This window comes from Fistularia commersonii, chromosome 11, assembly GCF_037954325.1.
Source record: "Fistularia commersonii isolate RoL2024-O1a breed Wild chromosome 11, RoL_Fcom_v1.0, whole genome shotgun sequence".
Lineage (NCBI taxonomy): Eukaryota > Metazoa > Chordata > Actinopteri > Syngnathiformes > Fistulariidae > Fistularia > Fistularia commersonii.
In genome coordinates, this window is record NC_141294.1 from 2,897,627 (window position 1) to 2,922,006 (window position 24,380).

The 24,380-nt window shown below is 39.4% G+C and overlaps 1 protein-coding gene across 1 annotated transcript in view; it reads right to left on the reverse strand.

The window, feature by feature from the left end:
* LOC147229209 (CUB and sushi domain-containing protein 3-like) overlaps positions 1-24,380 on the reverse strand; it is a 229,753-nt gene that overhangs the window by 11,162 nt on the left and 194,211 nt on the right. Inside the window, exons 59-63 of the mRNA XM_086156075.1 lie at positions 21,590-21,772; positions 9,261-9,434; positions 5,658-5,831; positions 4,202-4,275; positions 2,598-2,709 (exon numbers count right to left, since the gene is read on the reverse strand). Coding sequence (XP_086012201.1) covers positions 2,598-2,709; positions 4,202-4,275; positions 5,658-5,831; positions 9,261-9,434; positions 21,590-21,772 — 717 coding nt within the window. The remainder of the gene's footprint in view (positions 1-2,597; positions 2,710-4,201; positions 4,276-5,657; positions 5,832-9,260; positions 9,435-21,589; positions 21,773-24,380) is intronic.

Here is a 24,380-nt window from a genome sequence, read left to right on the forward strand (position 1 = left end):
GACATTCGATACCGACTTTTACGTTTCTCACGACCATCGGAGATAATCTCTGGAATAATGTTTTTAACAAATAATCCCGATTGATGTGATTAATTTTTAAAAATCCAAATGATGCGCACAAAGAGCACCATGACTCAAAATCCCATCATTCCACTGGATTGGGACTTCGATAATATATCGTACCTCAACCAAGTCCATCAAGACGGAAAACTTGAAATAACACAGGAGTCTCTTGATGGGACGTTCCAGTTAAAGATGAGACAATGAACCGCCTTTAAAAGTGCAAATGCCGAAAAAAAACATATATGATGCCTGGTTTGTGCCAAACTCTCACAGAACATTGGGCCTTCGGGTGATATATATATATATATGTCTGCTTATCGTCCCTAAAACACAATTAATAATGAATGGGTATTTATTATGATTAATATGAATTAATCTGCAGGGTTCATGTGATTAATGTGATTTAAAAAAAAGAATTATTTTACAGTTTTTATTTATATATACGCAACATATTTCTATGTCTTTGGTTACATGAATTTGCAACTTGATGAGAAGCTAAAAACATCCCTAGAACTGATTTTTTTTATTTTATTTTATAAAACTGACAACGTCTATGATGATGATCTAAACCAAGCGGTAGTGGAATGAGAATATAAAATTAAATCAAAGGTAGTTTTGAATAGAAACCTTCCAGCAAGTGGCGTGGTATCCTCGTGTAAATGGACAACCGAGGAGTAGACAAACTTTTTTTTTACACATCTTCATCAATGATTGAAAAGTTTGCCAGTGCGGAATGTGGGACCGCTGCATTTCATAAATAAAATCATCACAAATGTGGCGATCCAACATTCCCGGCCCACAGTTTTCTCAGAGCGGTGATGCACATCGGTGGCTTCTGAGAGTAAAAAGGTCAGATGGTTCTTCGCATCAACAAATCATTTCGAACGGATGCGAACGTATTTTCACAGCGTACGGCGACCTCAAAACCGTTGCGGCAAAACTCTTCAACCTCTGGAGTTTACTTTTGTATTCCTAAGCCTGAGGAGTCAATGAGCGAAATCACTGGAATTAGTGTTCAACAGGCAGATTCCCCAAAGTATTCATTCCTGCTGTGGTGGATTTTAACCAGAGATATTATAGGTCTTTCTTTTTCTTTTCCAAGTTTCAACCGAGATGTGAATTTTGCAAGAGGATTCAAATATCCATCGTAATATATCAAGAAAACCCTCAGGCCTGTTTTTTTGCCCCCTCTTTGTATGCGAGTTTTTGACCCGGGGTAAGACTTTCAAAGTTTTCTTCAAAGTATCTCTCTGGTAACGATTGATATGGGGTTTATTACAATCTAGAATAAGATTGAACGTATAAAGAAAAAAAAAAAAAAAAAAAAAAGGGAAAAGTATTCATATCAGTTCAGATGGTTATTTGAATAGAAATTACAACTTGAACTTTTTTTTTTTTTTTGGTTTTCTGTCTTCCAAAAAATATAATTAAATGTTGCGATTCTAATTGTAACCATAATTTCTATCAGGGATTTGTTTCTGTTATAATGGGAATAAGTGAATAGAGTTATAAGTAGCACTTGCATAATTTGTTCCAGAAAGGGAGCAAATTGGAATACAAAATTTCAAGCAGTTTGATGAAGAGCTCTGCGTCTCAACATGATATTATCAATATTAATAATATCATTAATAATATCAATATTATCAGGGCGTCACTTATCCAGGGATTCAGAGACCAGTAAATAATACCATTTAAGAGCTTTATCACCTATCTCCTCTATTACTACAACCATGCCTACACAAGCGTGCACACACACAATTCGACAAAAGCTGACAAGTTCTAATTGTTCTAGAAATGGAAAAAAAATGTCTTAATTCTTGTAAAATGTCATTACTATGTTGGTTGGAAAGTCCAAAGGGTTCCCACAGCGTGGTGAGAAACGTAAACACACGCAAGCTCTCTTTTGTTATGATATCAATACTACTACTGGTGCCGTACATTGACATTTGAACTGGGTGTGACCGCACACACACACACACACACACACACACACACACACACACACATAGAATAAATGCTTTGGAGTGGATCATGCTGAGAGTTAATTTCGGGCTATATATGATCTGGCACACGTGTCTCCGGGAAATTCGAGTGGGCGTCGTATCTTCAGGCTCTGAACATCATTTGCTTTAGCTCTTGTGCTGTTGAATTGTAAAAAAAAAAAAAGCAGACTACAGTAAAAGCTAAATTAGGAATGCAAATTGAGAGGTTCTGCCTATTGACGGGGCTTCTGCTCAAATGCAGCATTGCGTCACGATTTTGGAAAAGCCGTTGGCTCGACAACCGCACGACCCTGTTTTGATGTCGGTTAGATTGACAGAAATCACGGATAAACCGTTATTCTCACGAAGTCCACGACGGCAGGTTGATTGAGACGTAAGCGGCACGTCAAAGGTGACCAGTGAATGAAAGGTGATATAACCAAAAGGGGAGTGAAAACAGATAAAGTGACAAGATGTCAGAGAGACAGGAAAAACAAAGACACGGCAAGAGTGACGTGAAAATATACAAAGAGTGAAGTGCGAAGTACTTACGGACACAGGTGGGCTGGATGCCACTCCAGGTGAGATCTGGCAAACACAGACGTGTGGTGGAACCCTGCAGTATGTGTCCCTGTTGGCACTGGAAGTCCACTCTGCTGCCCACCTGGCCGCGGTCGGTCGACACACACAAAGAGGAATGTCAACACGCCGATGGAAATGCTAATATGTTCTCTGCGGCAAACAGAAAAGCTTCATCTTACGTGCGGTGAAACCCATTTTGACAAAGATTATCTGTGTTTTGAGAAGGTGCACAGAGGTTTTGGGGTAGAAAATGGAAAACATACAAACTACCGAAGGTAGAAATGAAGTTGTGGTATAAATGGACGAAACTAAAGTTCACTTACAATTCATGCACAGCGGTTGGAAGGCAGCACTGATACAGGATTATCCCATTTGCCACTGTTAAGTCATTGGTAAGGATGTTCAATAATGCAGAAAAATGCAAGCCTGCAGACGCTTAAAGCAGTAATCCGAATAGTAAAACATGTCCGCTTTCATTTGAATTGGAATTCAAATTTCCGTCGAATACGACGGAGAAATTGTTCCCACATATCACGTAAGTGACACTCCAAAAGAAGTGGGAAGGGAAACAAAATCGCAGACACTGACTTAACTTATTTTAAGGGAGCCGCGGGGTAAAACATCAACAGTCATAATATAGTTTCTTTTAACATTTAAGCACGGTGTGCTTTCTAGACACACACAAACAAAATTACATATGAACACACGTGCAGTTGTAGATATAATAATGGGCTTTTTCTGTTCGGGCACCTCGGATAAATATATGCATCACTGTCACCTCTTGGCACCGACATATCCTCACTTCAAGGAATAACTGATGGTTCTACATGAAAAGTTCATTGGAAACTGTCTATTTGAAAAAGTACAACGTAAAGGTAACACAGTAAAGTTGCAACCCTTGAATGGTACTTTGATTTGGTTTTCCTTGTTCACATTCATCTATGTCTGCCTCTGAGGCACAACAGCTCGGCAGCTTCACACACACCGAGGACTGAGAGATGGACCGCTGAGCTGAGTTTAGTGAAGATTAGTGAACCGTAGCACTACTTAGAACATTATATAGTGGAATAAACAGATAGGAGAAAACACAAATCGAACATATGTTAGCATGCTATGATTTGATGAAACACCGGCCGTCTCAATTTCGACACGGCAAAAGCATTTCTCTAAAAAATCATCCCGATTCTTAATTTCGAGTCTGCAAAGGTAATGATGTAAAATTCGAAGGTTTTTAACACCTACACTCATCGTGAATTAAACCATTTGTTGCGTTACGTTTTTCATTTCGTTTTCCCCGACTTTGTCCAAAGCCAAATATATACTGCATCATTTTCAGAGTGAGGTTTTTCCACATGTATATATATATTAATGTTTGTCCATACAATTCCTTCGATTGAACTGACACTTTGAAGCGGTAGAGACGATAAAATATGTACAAAACTTACGGATGGATTAAAAAAAAAAAGAAAACAAACAAAAAGTCTCATCCATGTCACCTATGCCAGCTAACCGGGGGATTCCTTTCCTGGGCCTATCTAAATTTAGTGGCAATTGTTGCCTCTTTCTCGGTTTACCTTAAAGCCAGACGTATAATTCATGAAGCCGTTCTCGGGTGTTCCTGGATTTTCACAGGTCGTCCTCAGCGGCTCTGGAGGAAAAAAAAAAAGTAAAAAAAATGACCAAATCAACGTAAATGGAAAATATTTTTCTTTCTGTGCATCATATAGCGGAGAACTACTGGCCCGTGGGCCGGAACCGGCCCGCAAGGGGATTCGACCAGGCCCGCAGGATAATTTGAAAGTGAAAAAATGCTTAAAAGACAAGGATTTATTTTTTTTTAATTAAGTGCAATTCGAGAATTTTCCGCTAGGAAGCGCACTATTTTGGTCAGAGTAGACGACAATCCGCATCACTGAGACGGACCAATCAGCAGACGTTATCAATGTACCACCTGTTGCTTATTATGACGTTGTTTCTACCCTGTTCTCTACCTCCCCGCTACGCCCTCATTAGCCAAAATGTCGTTATCAAAACAGAGAAAAGTAGTTAAAAAGTGTAGAATTTTCAAAGAAAAATTGACTACGTCAACCTTTGTGCTTAGCGTGTTTGCAACAAGTTTCGGTATTTTAGGAATATAATATACGGCGCCGCTACAAGACTCATCAGAGCGAAAAATATGACAGCTTGTAAAGACGACTGAGAAGAGATGAGATCGATTAATTGCTGGCGGGTCTGAGGAAACAGCGTCCACTTTCACCCATAGCCGAGAAATCAGTGACGCAGCGGTAAAAGCCAGCTAGCTAATTGCTAGCGATTATTTGCAATTTAAAGTTAAGTCACCAGCTTCATTACAAACTAGTATGATGGAATTCTACTGTTAATGCAACTCCATACATTTTCAGTATGTATTGTATGTGTTTGCATGTTTCATGGATGAAGTTTACACATTTACAGGACAGGTAAATACTCCAATCCTTGCACATTTAATAGCACCCTTTTTAGTTTGTAGGATGTAGGCAGGGATTCAATTTAGATTTTATATTCACATGTGTAAATGGTTTAAAAATCCCTTTCTTTATAAGTCCCATTTAATCTTAAAGTGCATTACTATATTTTTCAATACCAATTACTTGTTAAAGTTTTGTGCCTTTGTACGATCAGTGGGCTCTCATGATCACATGATTGCAATGCATACATGTGAATGATAGAAGTAAATTGCACTTTTGTCTAAGGAAATATGAGGTGTTTTATGAAATGTTTTGTAAAAGGATTGGTCATTAAATTCCAAGATTTTCCTTATGCCCTTGTACTTCTTTACACCAAAACAGAGGAAAGACGTGATATTTTGGTTATTTATTGTTGAGTACCCTATTATTTTAATGGTCCGGCCCACTTGACATCGACCTAGGCCATAGGTGGCCCGCGATGAGAAATGAGTTTGACACCCCTGCTCTAACGGCTTCAGAGCAAACTACATGATTTTCTCTGTGTTGAAAAATATAAAAGGCAGTTCAAGATCCGTCCACGCACCGATACAGCGAGGCTGAACGCCACTCCAGGCGCCGTCATCCTGGCAAATCCGCGTTCTCGATCCGACCAAAATGTAGGGTACGCTGCAGCTGAACGTCACCTCTGACTTGAAGATAAAACTGTTGCCTTCTCTCCGGCCCTTCGCGGGCACACCTGGATCTCCGCAGAACTTGGCTGTGGAGACAAAAAAAGTACAATAAAAGTACAATATTTTTAATTTCATCAAATTCAACACAGATGTTGCGCATTTTACTGCTGTTATTTCGTGCGGCGATTAATTACAGTATCATCGGCGTAACCTCTTGATTTATTCAGGGCTGTTGCCAAATGACTTCTTCCATATTTTAATGAGAGCTTTGTTTTTTTAATATCATAATGTGTAGAAATACTGCAGCAACTAATGGTATGAATGCAGTCTCCACCAGACTTTTCAACTTCTAATTCAAAAATAATTTGTTGTGTGGGTTGCAGGACGTGTTTGCAAAAGTTCCCGCTGCCGCCGTGCGTATGTCTTGTAAATACTTTAATTTAGCTTTCTATTACGATGGGGTTTCTTGTTCCCTTTTTATACTTCCAAATGTTTACCTTCCATAAAATCTATAAAGTCCTCGACACTGGGAATTATTGAATTGTACCAGCTTTGTTACATTTTTCATTCGTTTCCTCGAGCAGATTATTGTAGCATCCTGACACACCTTGTTTGTATAATCGTTTTTTGTTTCTTTCTTTCTTTTTTGTCTTCGAGTGATCAACAGCGGGGATTGGGCATATTATGTTTATAAGTATTCATCGTGCCGGGAAAGAAGTAGAGGGTAAGGTCGAGGCGTTGAACTTTAAATCACAATTAGTGGGTGAAATATTAATAATTCCCTGACGTAGCTCTGAGAGCAAAACCATCTGCTATCACAGTTGCTCTCCGATGATATTGCCTTTTTAATGGGACCGCGGCAACTGCCTGGGTAGATGAAGCCCATTGGATTATCACCGCTGGTCTTTCAATTTATTGCTTATAGACAACTAATCAGATTGACAGGCATAATTTAGTCTGAGTGGCTTAGAAGGGGAAAAGACATTTTACAGTCCTCCCATGCCTCATCCTGACATTTTACCGTCCGTACATCCATCATTCATACATAATCATTCTGATTGCTATAGATTATTTGTTGACCGCTGAAGATTCGGAAATTTCCAGTGCGTTTAAAGAGCAGAGGCAAGAAGGAGAGTCACGGGAGGCAGTCATGCAGCCACAGCACCGCGGGATAAAGCCAATAATGAGGCAGGTTGCTTCTCCGGACCTGACATGTACTGCACGGAGGTCTGGAGACCGAGATAAGTTCTTCCTCGCTCTCATCCGAGGAGTCGGGAACCAACAGGGGCTTCCCGCTGCAAATCCCTGACATAATAGATATTTAGTAAAAGAGGAGATTAAAATCCACTCTTTGAAGGGTGAAGAAAACCATCAATGTAAATACCGTTATCTCGGAAATAAATCCTTTTATTCGGAGTTGTATCTTTTCGGAGAAAATGTTTGCTGTCCTGTTGAGCACAGGTACCTTACAGCGGACTCGTGTTGACATTCATACATAATGATATATGTCGAGATGCAAATATCTGGCCGGACGGGAAAAAAAAAGAAGTTTTTTTTGCTCTTTGCCATTCAGACAGCATTCTTTTTTGAAAAAAATCATAATAATAAAAACAAAAAAAAAGAAAATACAGGCCAAGCAGGTGACATGCACATCAGTCATACGCTTCAAGCTGTTATTTTATGGACATATAAGAGAAATGGCCTCGGGCCAAACAAAACTCGGCATATTTAAAGTTCCCCCGGGTGCATGCATGTGTGTGTGTGTGTGTGTGTGTGTCTGTAGGTGGATAAACAAGAGCCAGGAGGCCGGGGAGGTGACGGCAGCCGATTTTCACTTCCTCTGCCTTTGACAAATTATTAGCGGATTTGCATAGATCAATAAATAAAAGCCAGAATCAAAGTGTGGATTACATTGGAAGCCCAACAGATCCGAGAGCAGCCGGTCTGAGACACTGTTACTCTGCATTTTTACTCGTGTGCAATAACAGATTTACGTTTATGAAATCATTTGCGGAATTACCCGGCCCAAAATTTATCTCTATAGTCTAAATACACGTGAGAGCGAAACATCGACTTTTTTTTTTTTTGCATTAAACTGTTGAACCGAATAAGTAAACTTGGCATCAAATGTGGACAATGGAGGTAAATTAATCGAATTTTAACGTAGCACGAGACGGGACCGCGAGGACCGAGACCGACACCATCACTTCACAATTTATGAGACCCAATACCTGAAACGGCTGAAGATAACTCCCGTCTGACAATTTATTTCATACTTTCTCCGCATCAAATACCAGCTATTTATTCTCCATTTTTCATTTATTTTCATGGATTTATCAGAGCCATGTTTCATCCCCATGTTAAAGCTCAAAGGCGGTCTTTTTAGTTTTACTATTTTCTTGAAAGATCGTAATAGAGTTCGGCCACCGAATGCAGAATATTGTCAGTTTGTATCGAGCTTGCGATAACCATGAAAAAAATCTCTGCGTTGACAAATCAAAAGACACATATACATTATAAAACATAAAAGAACGGGGACATTATTGTGGTATAATGAGGAATTACGTTGCCAACAATAACTAAAGGAAACTCTGTGCGCAGATATTTCTGATCTCTTTTGTGCAACTTTAAGGAAAAACTGTATGAAAGGAAATCATAATTTAATGCAGGAATGACCAATAAAAACATCAAGAAACTAATTTAGCAGTTATTTGCACCCTCTCAACCCCTAGACTATTATTACATTTACAGTGTAATTATTTGAAGATCTTAATGTAATAAGGAAAACCTGACGCCTCACTGAAAGCATCTTTATTTACAAGTTGTTTGTACTTTTGGGGTTAACAGGCCATTAGTTGAATTGGAATTTATATTTTCAGGTTATTAGCTTTTGTCATGGCGCTGTAATGAATTTATTACAAAATGCATAATTCCTGCAAAACATTTGTCAATTTTGTCTGATAATTGTGGTCCAATAACAAAAACAAACACAAAGGGCAACGTTGGGTCTGAACATGCTCTAAGATATTTTTTATCTAAATCGCTGATGATTCAGTTCTTTTGAAGAGACCCTCGTCCTGAAATGCCATGACTTATTCATAAATTTCAGTAATTTGATTAACTTTGGACAGCCTCCACAGGGATTCAGAAAAAAAAAAGAACTTTAACCAAGAAAATAAAACAAAATAATGGCTGTGAAATACTTTTTTCTAAACGACCTGCCGCGCCGAAATAAAAGAAAAAGACACGTCTAAAATAATACGACGCGGATTATCATTCACCCATTTACATATCTAACGCAGAGCACGGCTTCGGTGAAATTTAATTTCGACTTCCAAACGATACACTAAAAATTCATGAGAGAAACGAATGAGAAGAAAATAATTTCGCATCCTCATCATTTTTTAGAAAAAAAAAAAAAAACCCAATAAACGTAATAAGAAAAAAATAAAAAAAATAAACACGTGTTGAATTGCAAAGGAAATTACGATGGACGGATGAGAGGGTGGACTCACGCAAACACTGAGGCAGATCTCCGCTCCACGATCCGTTTCCCGTGCAGGTGAGGACGGCGGGGAAGGACAGCTCGTAGCCGGCCAGGCAGCTGTAGCTCACGCTGGTTCCCCACTCCACCAGGGAACCTTCCAGGAAGCCGTTAGGAACGGGTGGGGGTGGAGGACACGTCACCACTGTTGACAAGGTAAAAGACATTCATTGTGAGCTCGTGGGACGACGATCTATCTTGGTGACCTTTTCCAGTCGACAGACACGACGTCCAAGGCGTGAAGATCCGACACGGGAAATGTAAACAAACGGGAGTTGATGATAAAAATATATATAGTTCAACCTGAGAGTTTGAAAATGATGGAGTTTTTTTTTTTTTTTTTTTTTTTTTTCCAAATGATTTGAGTGTATTATTTGGGTTAAATCCAGGTCAGCACATCAACACCACATACGCTCTTTTGTAATATACAGGACTGTCTTAGAAAATTAGAATATTGTGATAAAGTTCTTTATCTTCTGTAATGCAATTACAAAAACCAAAATGTCATACATTCTGGATTCATTACAACTGAAATATTGCAAACCTTTTTATTATTTTAATATTGCTGATTGTGGCTTACATCTTGAGAAAACTAAAAAAATCCTATCTCAAAATATTAGAATATCATGAAAAAAGTAATTTTTGTTTTTTTTAATTGCATTACAGAAGATAAAGAACTTTATCACAATATTCTAATTTTCTGAGACAGTCCTATATTCTAGGTGCTGGACGTGGAATTTATCAGCTTGACAAGGACGAGTACGACACAAAATTTGAATTTTCTTTTTTGTTTTAATGAGTGTGAGCAAGTCAGGTTTTTAAATATGCATATTTTTCTATGTATATTTGGATGATTCTGGCAAGTTATCGCTAACTAAACCTACTGCAGCTACAGGTTCCCCTTATGCATATGCATATGTGGGTAATTTTTCTGTTTTTAAATAACATAGGCATTTAATACATTTTGTCTTGTGCTGAAAATTTAGCTTTCAAAACATTTCATTCAGAGTAAATTTGCACCGTAAACTACAAACTGAAGAGCTGTTTGCAGATACCGAGTTTTTGTGCAGCCTAAAAAACAGCAGGTTGTTTTACATCTTCTAGAAAGAGCTGTGCCGCATTCAGAGGCTCTTGGCAAAAATGCAAATTGTTAGATAAAAGCAGTAAAAAGAAAAAAACGCAGAACTTTTAGCCTAATTAAAGCTCAATAAAATATTATAATCAGCATGAAGTATTTTCATAGAGACAAAAATGTGTATTATTTTCAAATAGTTTCTTTCTTTCGGTATGGACTATATGAATAAAATACCCTGAATTGGAATTTTTCTTAAACTACATAAACCCAAGTACTGCGGGCGACTTTTCATATTCAGGGTTTTAAGATATACGCATGAAATGTATGGAAAAAGAATATTATCTTTCTTGAATCATCCTTCAAATTTGGATTTGATAGTTTAGAGACCTCGACGGTGCTCAAGTACAACAAACTGTCAACCGTGATCGGACAAAACGCACACAATTTTTAAATTTGGACATTTCTGCCACTTTGGTTCGGCAAAAATGACCATTTGGTCCGAAGAAGTTTTGCGCTTTGCGAAATCATTCGGAGAGAATAAGAATAAGAACAACTTCATTTATCCCGAAGGAAATTATTGTGCTAGAGTTTCAAGTAAAACATAACAATAATAGATAATAGTAGGAAGGAGGGAGAATAAGAAATACAAATGAAATATAAAGTGTCAAAGTTAAGGCTACATATGAAACACCAACATATGAACCTGTGGAGACCAAGGATGGTCTAAATTCCTCCTTATCTAAATAACTTTACAATGATAATTCATCTGCAGAGTAGACTATACACAAGTGCTGCATGTGTCCGACTTGCCTAAAGTGTTGAGTTTAGAAATCCGATAATCGGATAATATTCATAATCAATTAACAGATTAACTATTGGAAGTAAGGCTCTGAGTCGACGCCATTCAGGCCAAAGTTCTGAACTCAAACGTCGAACATTTAAACAACTCAGTTGTTCTACGTCCCCTTTCTTTCTCCGAAGCATTTTACCCACTCCTTTCCCACCGTTTTTAGACGCCGAACACCTTCGCTATGGAGACGCCTCCAACACCGTGACCTTTTCACAACACATTAACACACGACAGCTGCAGTGCGTAGCTAGGATTTTAGATCGTGGTGTTATGATGTGGTGCACTGTAACTAAACTAGACTGCGTACATTGTGCATTTATTTAGTCAAGTGAAGTATAAAATCTGATAAAAAGATTACGATGAAAACAAACGCAAATCCCCCAATAATGTAAAAATACACACACGCTGTATGTACACAGAAACGCCACAAATGTAAACATTATTATGACTATGAAGTGGAAGTTATTTCTCTATATTTTTTTAACTATAATGAGACACAGCTTATTTCTTTATAGAAAAGCACCTTGAGGTTTTATTATCTGCGTAAGGAGGACAAATAGGTCCAGGGATTTCGCATGAAAATTTCAAGGCACATCATCATTTGCCTTGAAGGAGGCTTGGCGGCGCCGTTGATGGATTATATTCAAGAATGAGAATACATGCAGAGAATTCATGCATTTTTTTTTTTTTTTTTTTTAAAGGTGCACAGAACATCTGGTCAAAACCACATTAAAACCGGTCATTTTAAATTTTTTCATCCGGCACAATGAAAGCATCAGATATTATTCAACGGTCTTGCTTGTCTTGACACGTCTCATATGGCACAGCACCTACAGGTGTTAAAGATTAAGAGATAAAGTACATTTGTAGTGACAACAAATAAAAAAAAGAAATACATTTTAAAAACAAACGCCTTCAAATGAGAATCAGGCCGGTATCGGACCGACCCGACCCCGGCCTGCGCACATCGGGTCCCATTCCGACCGCATGTTTTTGGACTATTACGTTTTCCGATATTCCAAACAAGTTCAAAACGAGATGTTAATGAATATCATAACACCAGCTGTCTCTCCCTCAGCTGAGGGTGACTGAAGCGAGACCGGTGGTGTGAGTTGCTTCGTGAGCATCTGGAGAGTCTCATCCACAGGCTTGCGAGCAGATAAAGCCTCTCCTCTGAATCCCCGCTATCTCTGCTCCACACATGAACCGTGTTGCAGTTTATTACCGATTTCAAAAGCTGAAGATACGCAAGACTAACTATAGCAAAAATAACTTTTTACACAGGAAAAAAAAAAAAAAGCGTTTATTAGCGTTACATTTTCGATGAACTTTTACGAACTCGGCGGGGTGGATTCGTTCCGTGTTAATTACCCCGGGTTAGCGGGATGAAGGGGCTGATAGGGGGCAGTCATTCATGCACCCGTCTATCATTTGGATTGGTGGACGTTGTCTGGAGAGGTCTGGGGATTGCAATTAGATGTGGAAAGTAACTGGAGTATCACTGCTCTGGTGAATTTGTATGGGCATCCGCTTACCTTCTTTCAATATACTGGGGCGTGACATTAAAAAAAAAAAAAGTATAACTGCAAAAAACATGCTGCGCTTTTTAAAATTTCTGTTAGAAATGCATCTAAATTGTTTGGAAATAAACCCCTCATTACATTCTGGACTATACTGTGGAGGAGTGACGTGCAGTCAGTAGAGGCAGGGGAGGCCGGGCCTCACCTGTCATCATGGATAAGAAAAAAATATAAAATGAAAAAATTAATTAAATGGTTATATTTATTCAGTGATTCATATTTTAAAGTTATTTTACTGTTCATTTACCGTTCAAATATGAAGAAGAAGCGTGCGGTGACACGGCAACCAGCTGAGCCCGCTACGGATTGTGCGATGATTATGCTAACTGTGCTGGCATGCTATGCACTGAGGCCGTATTACTGTCTCTGTGTATCACTATTAAAATGTTCAAACACTTTTGATATATGAACTAAATTTCCATAGATTTGCTGATGTAAACTGTAACGTGTTTCTTGTAATTATAAAATGACTGCTGAGAGACACTAAGTGAGGCACGCAGTGACGCTGCCTCATGCTAGGGGGCACCGCTGATCCCAGGGATGCTTCTTACAACTCGGCTACAGAATAATAGAATTAGCAATAGCAAGCTACAGTAAACAGTTAGCAAGTCGAATGCAGCCGTCCAGTCATTTTTTCCCGATCCCGGCTGTACAGCTCACAAACGGTGAGGGATAAATGTAAATCTCCCGGGCAGCTTCTCAACTTTTTGGACTCAAAGACATACAGTCGTAACAGGACCGATCAAGGACGAGTGTCTTCACCGCTAGAGATTTCCATTGAGACAGAGAGACTTTTAAAACTGAAGAAAGATAAGGACGACTTCTACGAGCAAGTTATCGATACTTTTCTTCAGAAGGAGCGGCGCATGGACTTCATTTTTAAGTGAAGGTAAGAGATAATAAGGTTTTTTTTTAAATGTGCTTTTTTTCTATGCGACAGTTTGGATATGTAAAGAATGCTGATATGATATTTTAAATAAAACAAGTTAACTGCTGCCAATAAAATGGTGAATAAGCTACTCTGTAGGGTTCATATGTTTGTAAAATTATAAACCGCCAGCAATGAACGTCACCGCACGTCACCGCTGTGGACCATGTTGGCCCTGCTGAATAAACAGTTAACATTTTAAATCTATTTTCACCTAATTAAAACTTGGAACAACTTTGTTAAAACTGCAATTTACATGGTGATAGGCAGATGACTGACAATTTCCTTTGCCCCTTAAGTCTATTTTTTTTTTTTTTTTTTTTCTCTAGACTGAGAATTACAGTAAATGTGGAGCACACCACCAGGGGATCCTCACACATCCTTTCCAAGGTGGAAGCGTGTTTTGTTCTCGCTTGATTGGCAGCAGCACCAAACAGATTTCCATATGGACACAGTGCAGCGGTATATTGTATTGTATGTTGCTAAATTTGGTCGAAGATTTAGGACAGGATGGTTTATGAATAAAAGTCGGAGTCAAAATGTACATTTTTTTTTCGGAAATTAAGTCACAAGAAGCGAATGCGTTCGTTTGTTTTCCTACGGTATGTCAGGAGCATAGATGGGGGTGTCAAGGCGTGCGTTCAAGTAGTTACATTATGCTGATTTAAGGAGTAGGCTTACTAATCTCATAAGCACTCCATCAGAAATTACTTAAAAAAATGAAAGGGGGGGGAAAAAAAAAATAAAGGCACGGGTGGCAGGCAAAACTGAATGAGAAGCTGAGAGTGTCCCCATTTTCCTAAGTAGTCCTAAGCAGCATTAGTGCCTCTTAGCTGAACACGCCAAACCTGGGATTCAAACTGAATCCTTGCTGGGTGAGGCTTAGGATGTGTCATCAGCAGTGTGTGTGAGTGTGTGTGTGTACTGCGCACAAGCAATATGACTAGCCCTGACAAGAATGCAGTAGAGCGCAAATTATGCACAAGCAAAAACTCCTTTGTCTCTTCTAGTCCCAAATTCTCTTCCGTTCCTTCTGTCGTTTCCCGCCGTTTCTATTTTTCATCCTCCTCGGAATATTTCCGTCTATTCCCGTGGAATATACATACAATAACAAAAACCACGGGTGTCGTGGCAACTAGCCCGGCTGTTCTCAAACCTCAGATACAAGAGGAGAAATATTGTCTCGGTCTTTATTCCTCAACCTGCATCAGTGTCTGTTCGATTGCTTGGAAAAGCGACAACAAGGTGGGGATAAGGCAGAAAATATCTACATCTCATCAGGATATTGCTAAATTGTTGCATAAAATACCTTCTTACGGATCAAATTCTTCCCCTTTCATGTGTTTCCTTGCCTCCCCTCCTTTCATTTACCCCACGAGAGAAAGAAAAAGTGCTATCGGAAAAAATCGGGGAGTGAGTAGGAGGCGGTGGGGACCCGCTGGCTCACTGACTAATGCACACAGGTCAGTACAAGCTGACAGCACTCAGGCGGTAGCGGCGCTGGAAGCCAGTGGGATTGAGTATAAGCTTTTCTGTGTATGTATGCATGGGAGATAGTTGTGTAATTACATACCCATGTGATTGTTTGCATGCATGGTGGTGTTTAAGTATTTGTGTGATGAGGAGAACTAAGCTCTTAGGGTTGGTCCTCCTCCCTACAACCCCCATCGAGCAGAGCGGTACGGGGGCCCCAGTGCCGGAGCGACTGCCGTGGCTGTCAGGGATTAGAGATGAGAGGTTGGGAGCTTTTTTTTTTTTTTTTCTTCATACATCCATATTTATTTCTACTTAACTAAATTTTTGTGTGACTATTGCCTCGTCCAGTAATTAGCAAATAACGGGAGATGCTTATAAATAAAACAAAACAAAACAAAAAAAAAACAGTCATGAAATATTACAATTCAGAGGTAGTTAGCAAGTCCTAAAACTTCTTGGACAGATGAAAATAAGGCAATGAGTATAAAACAACAGTTTATCAATGGTAATATTCAGATGGTCCAGTATCACCAAGACTATTGGAATCTTCATCTTCTTCTTCTTCTTCTTCTTCTTCTTCTTCTTCCTCTTCTTCTTCTTCTTCTTCTCCCTTCATGGGTCGCCACAGCGAGTCAACTTTCTCCATCTAACCCTATTCTCTGGATCCTCCTCTCTCACACCAACTACCTTCATATCCTCTCTTACTACGTCCATAAATCTTCTCTTTGGTCTTCCTCGAGACCTCCTGCCCGGCAGCTCCAATTCCAGCATCCGTCTACCAATATATTCTCTATCCCTTCTCTGTCCATGACCCAACCACCTCTGACCTTCTCTCCAAAACATCTAACATGTGCTGTTCCTCTGATGGACTCATTGCTGATCCTCTCCATCCTGGTCACTCCCAAAGAGAACCTCAACATCTTCATCTCTGCAACCTCTAGTTCTACCTCCTGTCTTTTGGTCATTGTAACAGTTTCTAGGCCATACATCATCGCTGGTCTCACCACTGTCTTGTACACTTTTCCTTTCATTCTGGACGATAGTCTTCTATCTCTTCGTACCCCTGACACTTTTCTCCACCCATTCCAACCTCCGTTGCTCTGGACTGTTGACCCCAAGTACCTGAAATCCTCCAACTTGTTGATCTCCACTCCCTGTAGTCTCACCGTTCCACCTGAGTTCCTCTCATTCACACACATATATTCTGTCTTGCTGCGACTAACTTTCATTCCTCTCCTTTCCAGAGCATACATCCACCTCTCTAGACTTTCCTCTACCTGTTTTCTGCTCTCACCACAGATCACAATGTCATCTCCAAACATCATGGTCCATGGGGATTCCTGTCTAACCTCATCTGTCAGCCTGTCCATCACCATTACGAACAAGAAGGGGCTCAGAGCTGATCCCTGATGGAGTCTCACCTCCACCTTAAACTTCTCTGTTACCCCTACAGCACACCGTACCAGTGTCTCACAGCTAGCATACATGTCCTGCACCAGCCTAACATACTTCTCTGCCACTCCAGACTTCCTCATACAATACCAGAGCTCCTCCCTTGGCACCCTGTCATATGCTTTTTCTAAGTCTAGACTATCGGAATAAATAAAGCAAAATCATTTACTTTCACCATGATGGAGCTGAAAGACGATTACGTCAACATTTATTTCTAGAGTGATATTGTTCATTTTGCATCAGTGGGTGCTAAAGATTGAGTTTCATCGAGCAGCCAGTGCTTACTGATATGAACAGTTTTAAAAGATGTACTTAGAAAATGACTCCTTTGCATTTATTTAAGGCTATTCAAATAATAACGGAACATGTTGAGCTGAATGTGTCCAGTTGACAATGCGATCAGATAAGATAAAATAGAACATTATCTATCTCCCATTGTCACGGCAGCTCAAAGATAATGATATCAATAAATATGAATATTAATATAAAATAGAAGAGATGTATAAATAGAGCAAACAAGCGACAACAGCAACAGCGAGGATGAAAAAATATAACAGAATGAACAACAACAAGAAGGGGAAAAATTGATAAGTAGGGTGAGAATGGAATGACGACGACGAGGATGAAAAAAAAATAGATTAACAGAATTAGGACATGACGTTTGAATGCGTGACTGAGTTTTATTCTTATTTTTTTCAAGGTGGCGCTGGAAGATGGCTGCCTGTCGCAGCGGCTTCAACGTGACCGGAAAGCACTGATGAAAAACTGAGAAGACATTAACCGTCGTCTTTTCAAATTGAAATGTGTCTATGGAGCACATACTCCTACTCAAGTCCAAGTACATTCATCAAAGCATGCTTATATAACCCTTGTCTGATATATAAACAATCTATTTGCAATATGTCACCTCACCGTATGCATCACTAAACCCTCCATACTTCCAGTGTCTTCAGAACTGGATAGATCATTCCTGTTTTTGTACTTAGTGGCACCTCGCCATCTTTTCAGACCTATTATTTGCATACTCAGTAGTTAGCTTTTCTGCACCAAAAGTGCTCCAAAAATAAAGATCATTTATTTTACATATAGTACAGAAAAAAACGTATTCTCGCATGACGTTTCCAGCAAACATCGTCTCTTCCTCAGATGTTTACCAGAAATACGCATTAACAAACATGTTATTGTTTTTAAAGAGAATGATCATGTGATTGATTCCCTTTTTTTTTTTTTTTTTTTTTTTTTTTGGTGCCTGTTGTTTAGATAAATCAGGTCATATTAACAGTTTAAACCATTTTTAGATACCAGACCCAAGAAGTTGATACTTTTTCCCTTATGTGTACATATGGGAACTAAAACTTTCTTGATCGAAGGGTTTCAGCTACAATATAAAATATCCACTATATACAAGGGAGGAACAAAACAGACATGGCAAACATGTTGTGGAAAACCTGTTAAAATTTCAATAAAAGTGCAAAAAAATTGTTAAGAAAAAAAACAAAACAAAAAATCTCTATTCAGTCGACTTTTTTTGTTTGTTTTTAAACTCAATTTTTATTTTGTTTTTCTCTACCTCAATGACAGGTACATATCATGATCAAAAAAAAAAAAAAATCCACTCCACATAAATAATCTAAAAGAATACCATGCTTAAGTTCAGCACCAGGCCAAAACTTTTTGATTCTAACCTTATTGTATTGGTAAAGCTATGGCAGGAGCCCATCGTTTAGTAAAGATAGGCTTCTGTTGTCTTGAATGAATATTTAATTTGCTCCATCTGGTAAATGTCATATACTTTTTGGATCCATGTATTATGTAGGGGGATCCGGGTTTTAACCACCTAATAGTTATAGCTTTAATGCTGTTATGAACAATATGTTCAGGAGGTATTTTTCATGCTTTCTGTCGAAACCCATTGGGTTTCAGTCGACTTCTTGATCCAGCTTCCGTCCCCGACTGGGCAGTGGATGTTTGTGTTTTTTATTTTTTTTATTTTTATAGTTTTAAGACACCATTTTGATGCCCCAGTGCTATTTTTCCTTGGTGAAGCCTTGGTAAACATATTAACTTACAACATCAGAATTTGTTCAATTTCCGTGACCCATCTCCTATAATTATGTAGGTCTGCAAAATCCTTATTTATTGCCTTTACAAAAAAATTGTATAGTTATTTTATTGTCTATTTTTATATTTTGTATATATTGTCTATTTGTACAATTTTACATTTATATTGTCTTCCCAGGACTACAGGTGTAAATTAGCTATGAGCTACAATCTGGTACAAGCATCTCTGCCTCTGTGCTGAATGTAATTGTACACTGTCCTTATAAACCAATAAAGGAAATAAAATGAAATGAAATGTATTGCTATCTGAATTATGATGCTCGGCTAGACTGGGTGCAGAAGTGAGCACTTGTGAATGCCGAGAAAGGGAACTACAGATGAAATGTTGGCTTTGAGAATGTTGATAGAGAAGAGGTCAGAGGGAGCCGCATCGTGCCTCAGATTTAGCAGAAGCACATGACAAGGTGCCGAGAGAGGACTCGTATGGAACGGCAGAGAAGCATACTAGAGTGGTGCAGGACATGTATGACCGCCGTAAAACAATGGCGAGGTGTGCTGCAGATGTGATGGAGGAACTCAAGTTCGAGATAGGCAACAGGGATCAGCTCTGAGCCCCTTCATGTTTGCCACGGTGATGGACGGGCTGACAGATGAGGTTAGGAATCACCTTTGACTACGATGTTTGCAAATTACATTGTGATCCGTCGTGAGAGCAGGGAGCGGGTGGAGAATCCTTGATAATATCTGGAGAGTATGAGGTATGTGCGAGTGAAGGTTAGGCGCAGCAAGACAGAATTTCTGTGTTTGAGTGAGAGGGATTCAAGTGGAACGGTGAGGCTACGGGGAATAGAGATGAGGAGGGGGGAGGGTTTTAAGTACTAAGGGTCAACAGTAGAGAATAGCGGAGAGTGTGGAAAAGAGGTGAGGAAACATGTGCAAGTAGGCTAGAACAGGGTGAGACAAATGTCAGGGGTAAAGAAAGTGTGATGAAGTTTATCAGCAAGAATGAAAGGAAAGGTGTACAACAGTTCCCACAAGCTAGCAAAGTGAGTAAAAACAGACGTCAGACGAAAAGATTCTTTTTGAAGGCGAAAAGGTGGATCCACGTTTATTATTATTATAGTCGCAATATGAACAATCTTGTTGTACCGCACACCCCACCTCCCTGGTGAAATTGTCAAGCGTTGACCGGTCCACAGCGATAAAAAGGTTGGGGACCACTTGTGTACAAGACAACGGTGAGACCAGCGATGATGTACGATTGAGGGACGGTGGCACTGAAAAAAAGGCAGGACGGAGACGGAGGTAGTAGAGACGAAATTGTCGAGACCAACGTTGGGACGGGATCGGGAATGAGTCGATCAGAGGGAGAGCACGTGTTGGAGATAAGTTCACACATAGAAGATAAGGTATGCGCATGAATAAAGGTGGTCCTCTCTTCACGATGCACTCGGTTAACGACGACCCGGAGTTATGACGGGCTTTGCCATAATATCAAATGCACCGGCAGCGGAGTTGTGAGTGAGTATGTATTGTACATGCTTACAATTGGCCTATGGTCATGCAAATATAAACATTATAGGAAAAGGAAAGGAAAGATAGCACGGTGCAAATGGCCGATATGCATGCAAGTAGTGTACGGCGGAAGCACGGTACAAACGGTTTCGCTTAACGATGAACTCGCTTAACGACAGATCCCTTGGAACGTAACCCCGTTGTTAAGTGAGGACACTTGGGTCGGAGCTTCCGGGCTCAAGGTCAAAGGGAGACTTAAAGGTGCTTCAAGGTCAAACCCCAATGTAACGTAAAGGTCTTGGGGGTAAACTTTGCTTTTAGATTTTGGGTGATTTTCAATTATTCTGCTACAAAGTCCGATTGTTCCTCACCATGGCTACGGGGTCCATATGCCAACACTGAGAGAAAGATCAACAGAGTAAATGCTATTCATTGTTATAAATCTGTATTTCTAAGAATTTATCACTGAGTTTTGGAACTCTGCCGTGTATACATTTTATAACTGCAGTGCTGTTTGTGTAAGTCAGACACCTATCTCTTTGCTACATCTTTAATGCATTACATTTGTTTTTGTTTTTTCATTTCTCAAGAGGCAAACGCAATACCAGCTCTCGTCTCTGCAACTGAGGAACCGGCCTGGGAAGAGTTCCTTAGCAACAAAGATACACACCATCTATTTTCTTTGTGAGATCTTCCTTTTCCTGCAATGTTTTTCCCTTTAACTCTTTGCGGCGCAGGTTAATTTGTCACGCAAACAGTTACTTTGGGATTTTATCAAGCAATCTTCTAATCCGTGCATCAACTCAACTGCCCCCCCAAAAAAGGAACATGTTAAAAAAACTGCCAAATCCTTTTATTGTACCTCGCAACTTTGACTATAGAGTGCATTCAAACATTTTTAGAGATAATATTCATAAAGAATGAGCTTTTGGGTCCAATTAAAAGTGATCCGTGATGTGATGGAAAAGTTTAACATTCACGGAAAGGTGGCTCTGTGTCACTGCATATGAAATCTGCTACGGGTGACATCACTACATGTCATCATATTAGTGTGTGTGTGTGTGTGTGTGTGTGTGTGCCTCTTGGTTCGAGCCTTAAAATGCAGATCTGTTTAAGTATGCAAACATGCACGCACAGAAATACGTGCACCTGCATATGCCAATTTGCGTTGGTAAGTATGTTTGTCCCCTCATCATAAGGAATACAAAAATCCATTTTCCCGCAATTCTGTCCGGATAAAGACGGACGAAACGAAAACATCATCTGCTCACAAAGCTACACCATCCTGTTATTAGACCCCGAGGTGAAAAAACACATTAAATACTACTTTTTGTGTGCGATATAAATTCTGGGAAGCACTCACCTTGGCATGCTGGCACGCCACCACTCCAAGTACTGTTGTTGGTGCAAGTCCTTGTGACATTGTTGTAACCTCCAATCATCACATAACCCGGCTGGCATATAAATGTCACGTTGTGTCCCACTGTGACGTCGTCGCCGAGTCTGAGTCCATTCGCAGGTATTCCCGGATCTCCGCAAGCGATCACTGTTTTTAAAGCACACGCAAACTCGCATCAGGAAACAAACCCCTTAGAATAATGAAATGCAATGGGAATAGGCTTTATGGAATACGCTATTAAAACAAAAACAATACGATCACGTGTGTCTTATAGGATTTGGTGTTATTGTGTTTTATCGCACTGTTTGTATCAATACAATAGCATTCAGTGGATACTCTGCTATGAAATTATTAAATCATATTTTGACATCCTAATGGGCGCCGCAGCACACCCAGTTTGTTTTGTCCATATTGTATCATTATGAATTTACAGAATGTGTGACTGCTCCAGGTCGGAACGCGGAATTACAAAAACAATCAATAAAGAACAGACCGCTCTTTGGAGTAAGTGCTGCTCACCGCACATATTCTTTCTTGTCTGAAGAATACAACAGGCATTGTTTTAATCATTTATTCATTTCTTTGTCATTCCTCCCTGCGCTGTTGCTGCTGATCTCGCTGTTGATTCCCATCAGATAATAATCACAACATAGCTTGATCATTTTACCAAACCGTTACGACGCCCTCGTTTAATTCCTCATCTTGTGCAATGGTTTTGTATCACCACATCTTGATGATTAATTGTTAAAAACAAAGGTGCTTAAAAGGAAAAATGAATCCTTGTTGAAGCAGCAAGTTCACCAGCAGGAGTCATTTCACAAAGATATTAAAAAAATCGGTTGAGCGCTCCGATGCTGAAATTACATTTAACTAAAATAGGGTGGACATGGGTTGCAAAGGGGGAATACTGAAGTTAAAGTACCTTAGTTATTGAAGTTAAAAGTTGAATATAGGAGAGAGAGACAGGAATTGGACACATTCAAATGACCAGATTCAATGAAAAACCAGATTAGGAGAAGCAATATCTTATTTTCTGCAAGAGGAGATGTGCGAAAGTGATGAGAGATGGAAAACACCTAAAAATAAAGCCTGAAACTGGTCTAGGCGGCACACGTTATACCCTCAACCTTATTAGTTCTGTGCGTGGCTCTGCAAAATATCACCTTTCCATTTCAAGGCAAAAAAAAAAAACAATTGTCACTTTCGAAAAGGCTTCGGGGTTAATTCACACAGAAAATATGATTTTTCTGTGAAAAAGTGAAAGTTTTCAGTGACAGTGATTAGCGAAATAAAAATCGCTTTTCATTTTCTTTCATTTTGTTGTGTAACATCAAAGTCTGACTTGTGTCCATTCTCAAGTGCCTTATGTGGAATTATCTCTGAACATATGTAAATTATTTGCTTTTCATGACAACCAGGGTTTTTACAGAGATTGTTAAGAATTGATGGGTATTTTAAAGGTAATTAAATTGCTCTGAAAAGTTTATGGACTTGTTTGCTCGGATTTTTCCGTCACGGTCATTTATTTCGGCCATGGCATCGTATAAAACAGACCTCGGTAGCGAGATTTAGTGCTACGCTAACAGCTCAATGGTAAGAACATACTAACAATAATGTTGTCCATTCTAAAATTAAATCGCCATAAAATCTCAATTGTTCATAAAATAAGAAAAAACAGCCTGTTTTGTTCGTCTGACAATGTATTTTTCCAGCTTTTTGCAAAACATAGGTGAATTTCATTAAGTAAAGGGAGTTTTTATGATTATTGCTCTCTGTCTATTATACAGCAGCTGTCGTGGAGGACCCTTGTGGCACGTGAGCGAGCAAAACTGATATTTATAACCACGCTTTGTTTTATTTTTGGGCTCCGACCCAAAACCAAAGGCTTTTTTGTCACAGAAGGGGAACCTCATTCATTCGTTTCCATTATCTTGTATTCCAAGGAGAAGTGAAAATAAATGTACAAAAAAAAAAAAAAAAACATATTGGGAGCGAATAATGTTAATGAAGTCACTGTATATTTGATAAATCTCTTGTTTTGTTTTTACTTGCCCGGTCTTGGCCGCATCTCATGGCATAAATCCTACATTGCAAACAGATGGCTTGGCGTTGGCTGACTACAATGTCAGATCTTGACCTTATACGATTTGATGGACTTGTAAGCTGCCAGCCTCTATTTAATTGCTTTTACATTGCACTTTTTCACCCAACAGCTTTGATTTGTACCTTCCTACGACAACCCCTTTCCTTACTTTTTCACCCACGTTACAAGAGCCGGGCGTGATGAACGCGTCTGTCGCCGCTGATGCCTTCTTTGTTAAATTAACTCTTGTTAAGGTATTTTAAGTCACTGCCAAGGTTTGCAACATTTGAGCATATTTACTGTACCATGCTGAGATGAGACTAACCCAGAAGGGTAGCTCAGAGAGACGGAGGGAGCGACCGAAGACAAAGAGTGGCATCGCCTCTGTTTTAATAATAATACATAAAAGCTAAGATGCAAATATATGAAGCTGTAACAATGACAGGCGGAGAGTGGAAACTCCAAGGAAATCAAATACTGCAGGGATGGAAAAAGGTTTCAAATGAAGTGCATGGCTTTTTGGTGTTCTTGGCTCTCTAAGTAGGCTCCATGCAGGGGTTCTTCACCGCTGTGCCCAATTTGAAACGTTAGATGATTAAATTGCACCCCAGTTGAGACGAATGCGTTTAACGTCCGTACAACTTTGACTCGTGTTACTGGGCTTCTTTTATA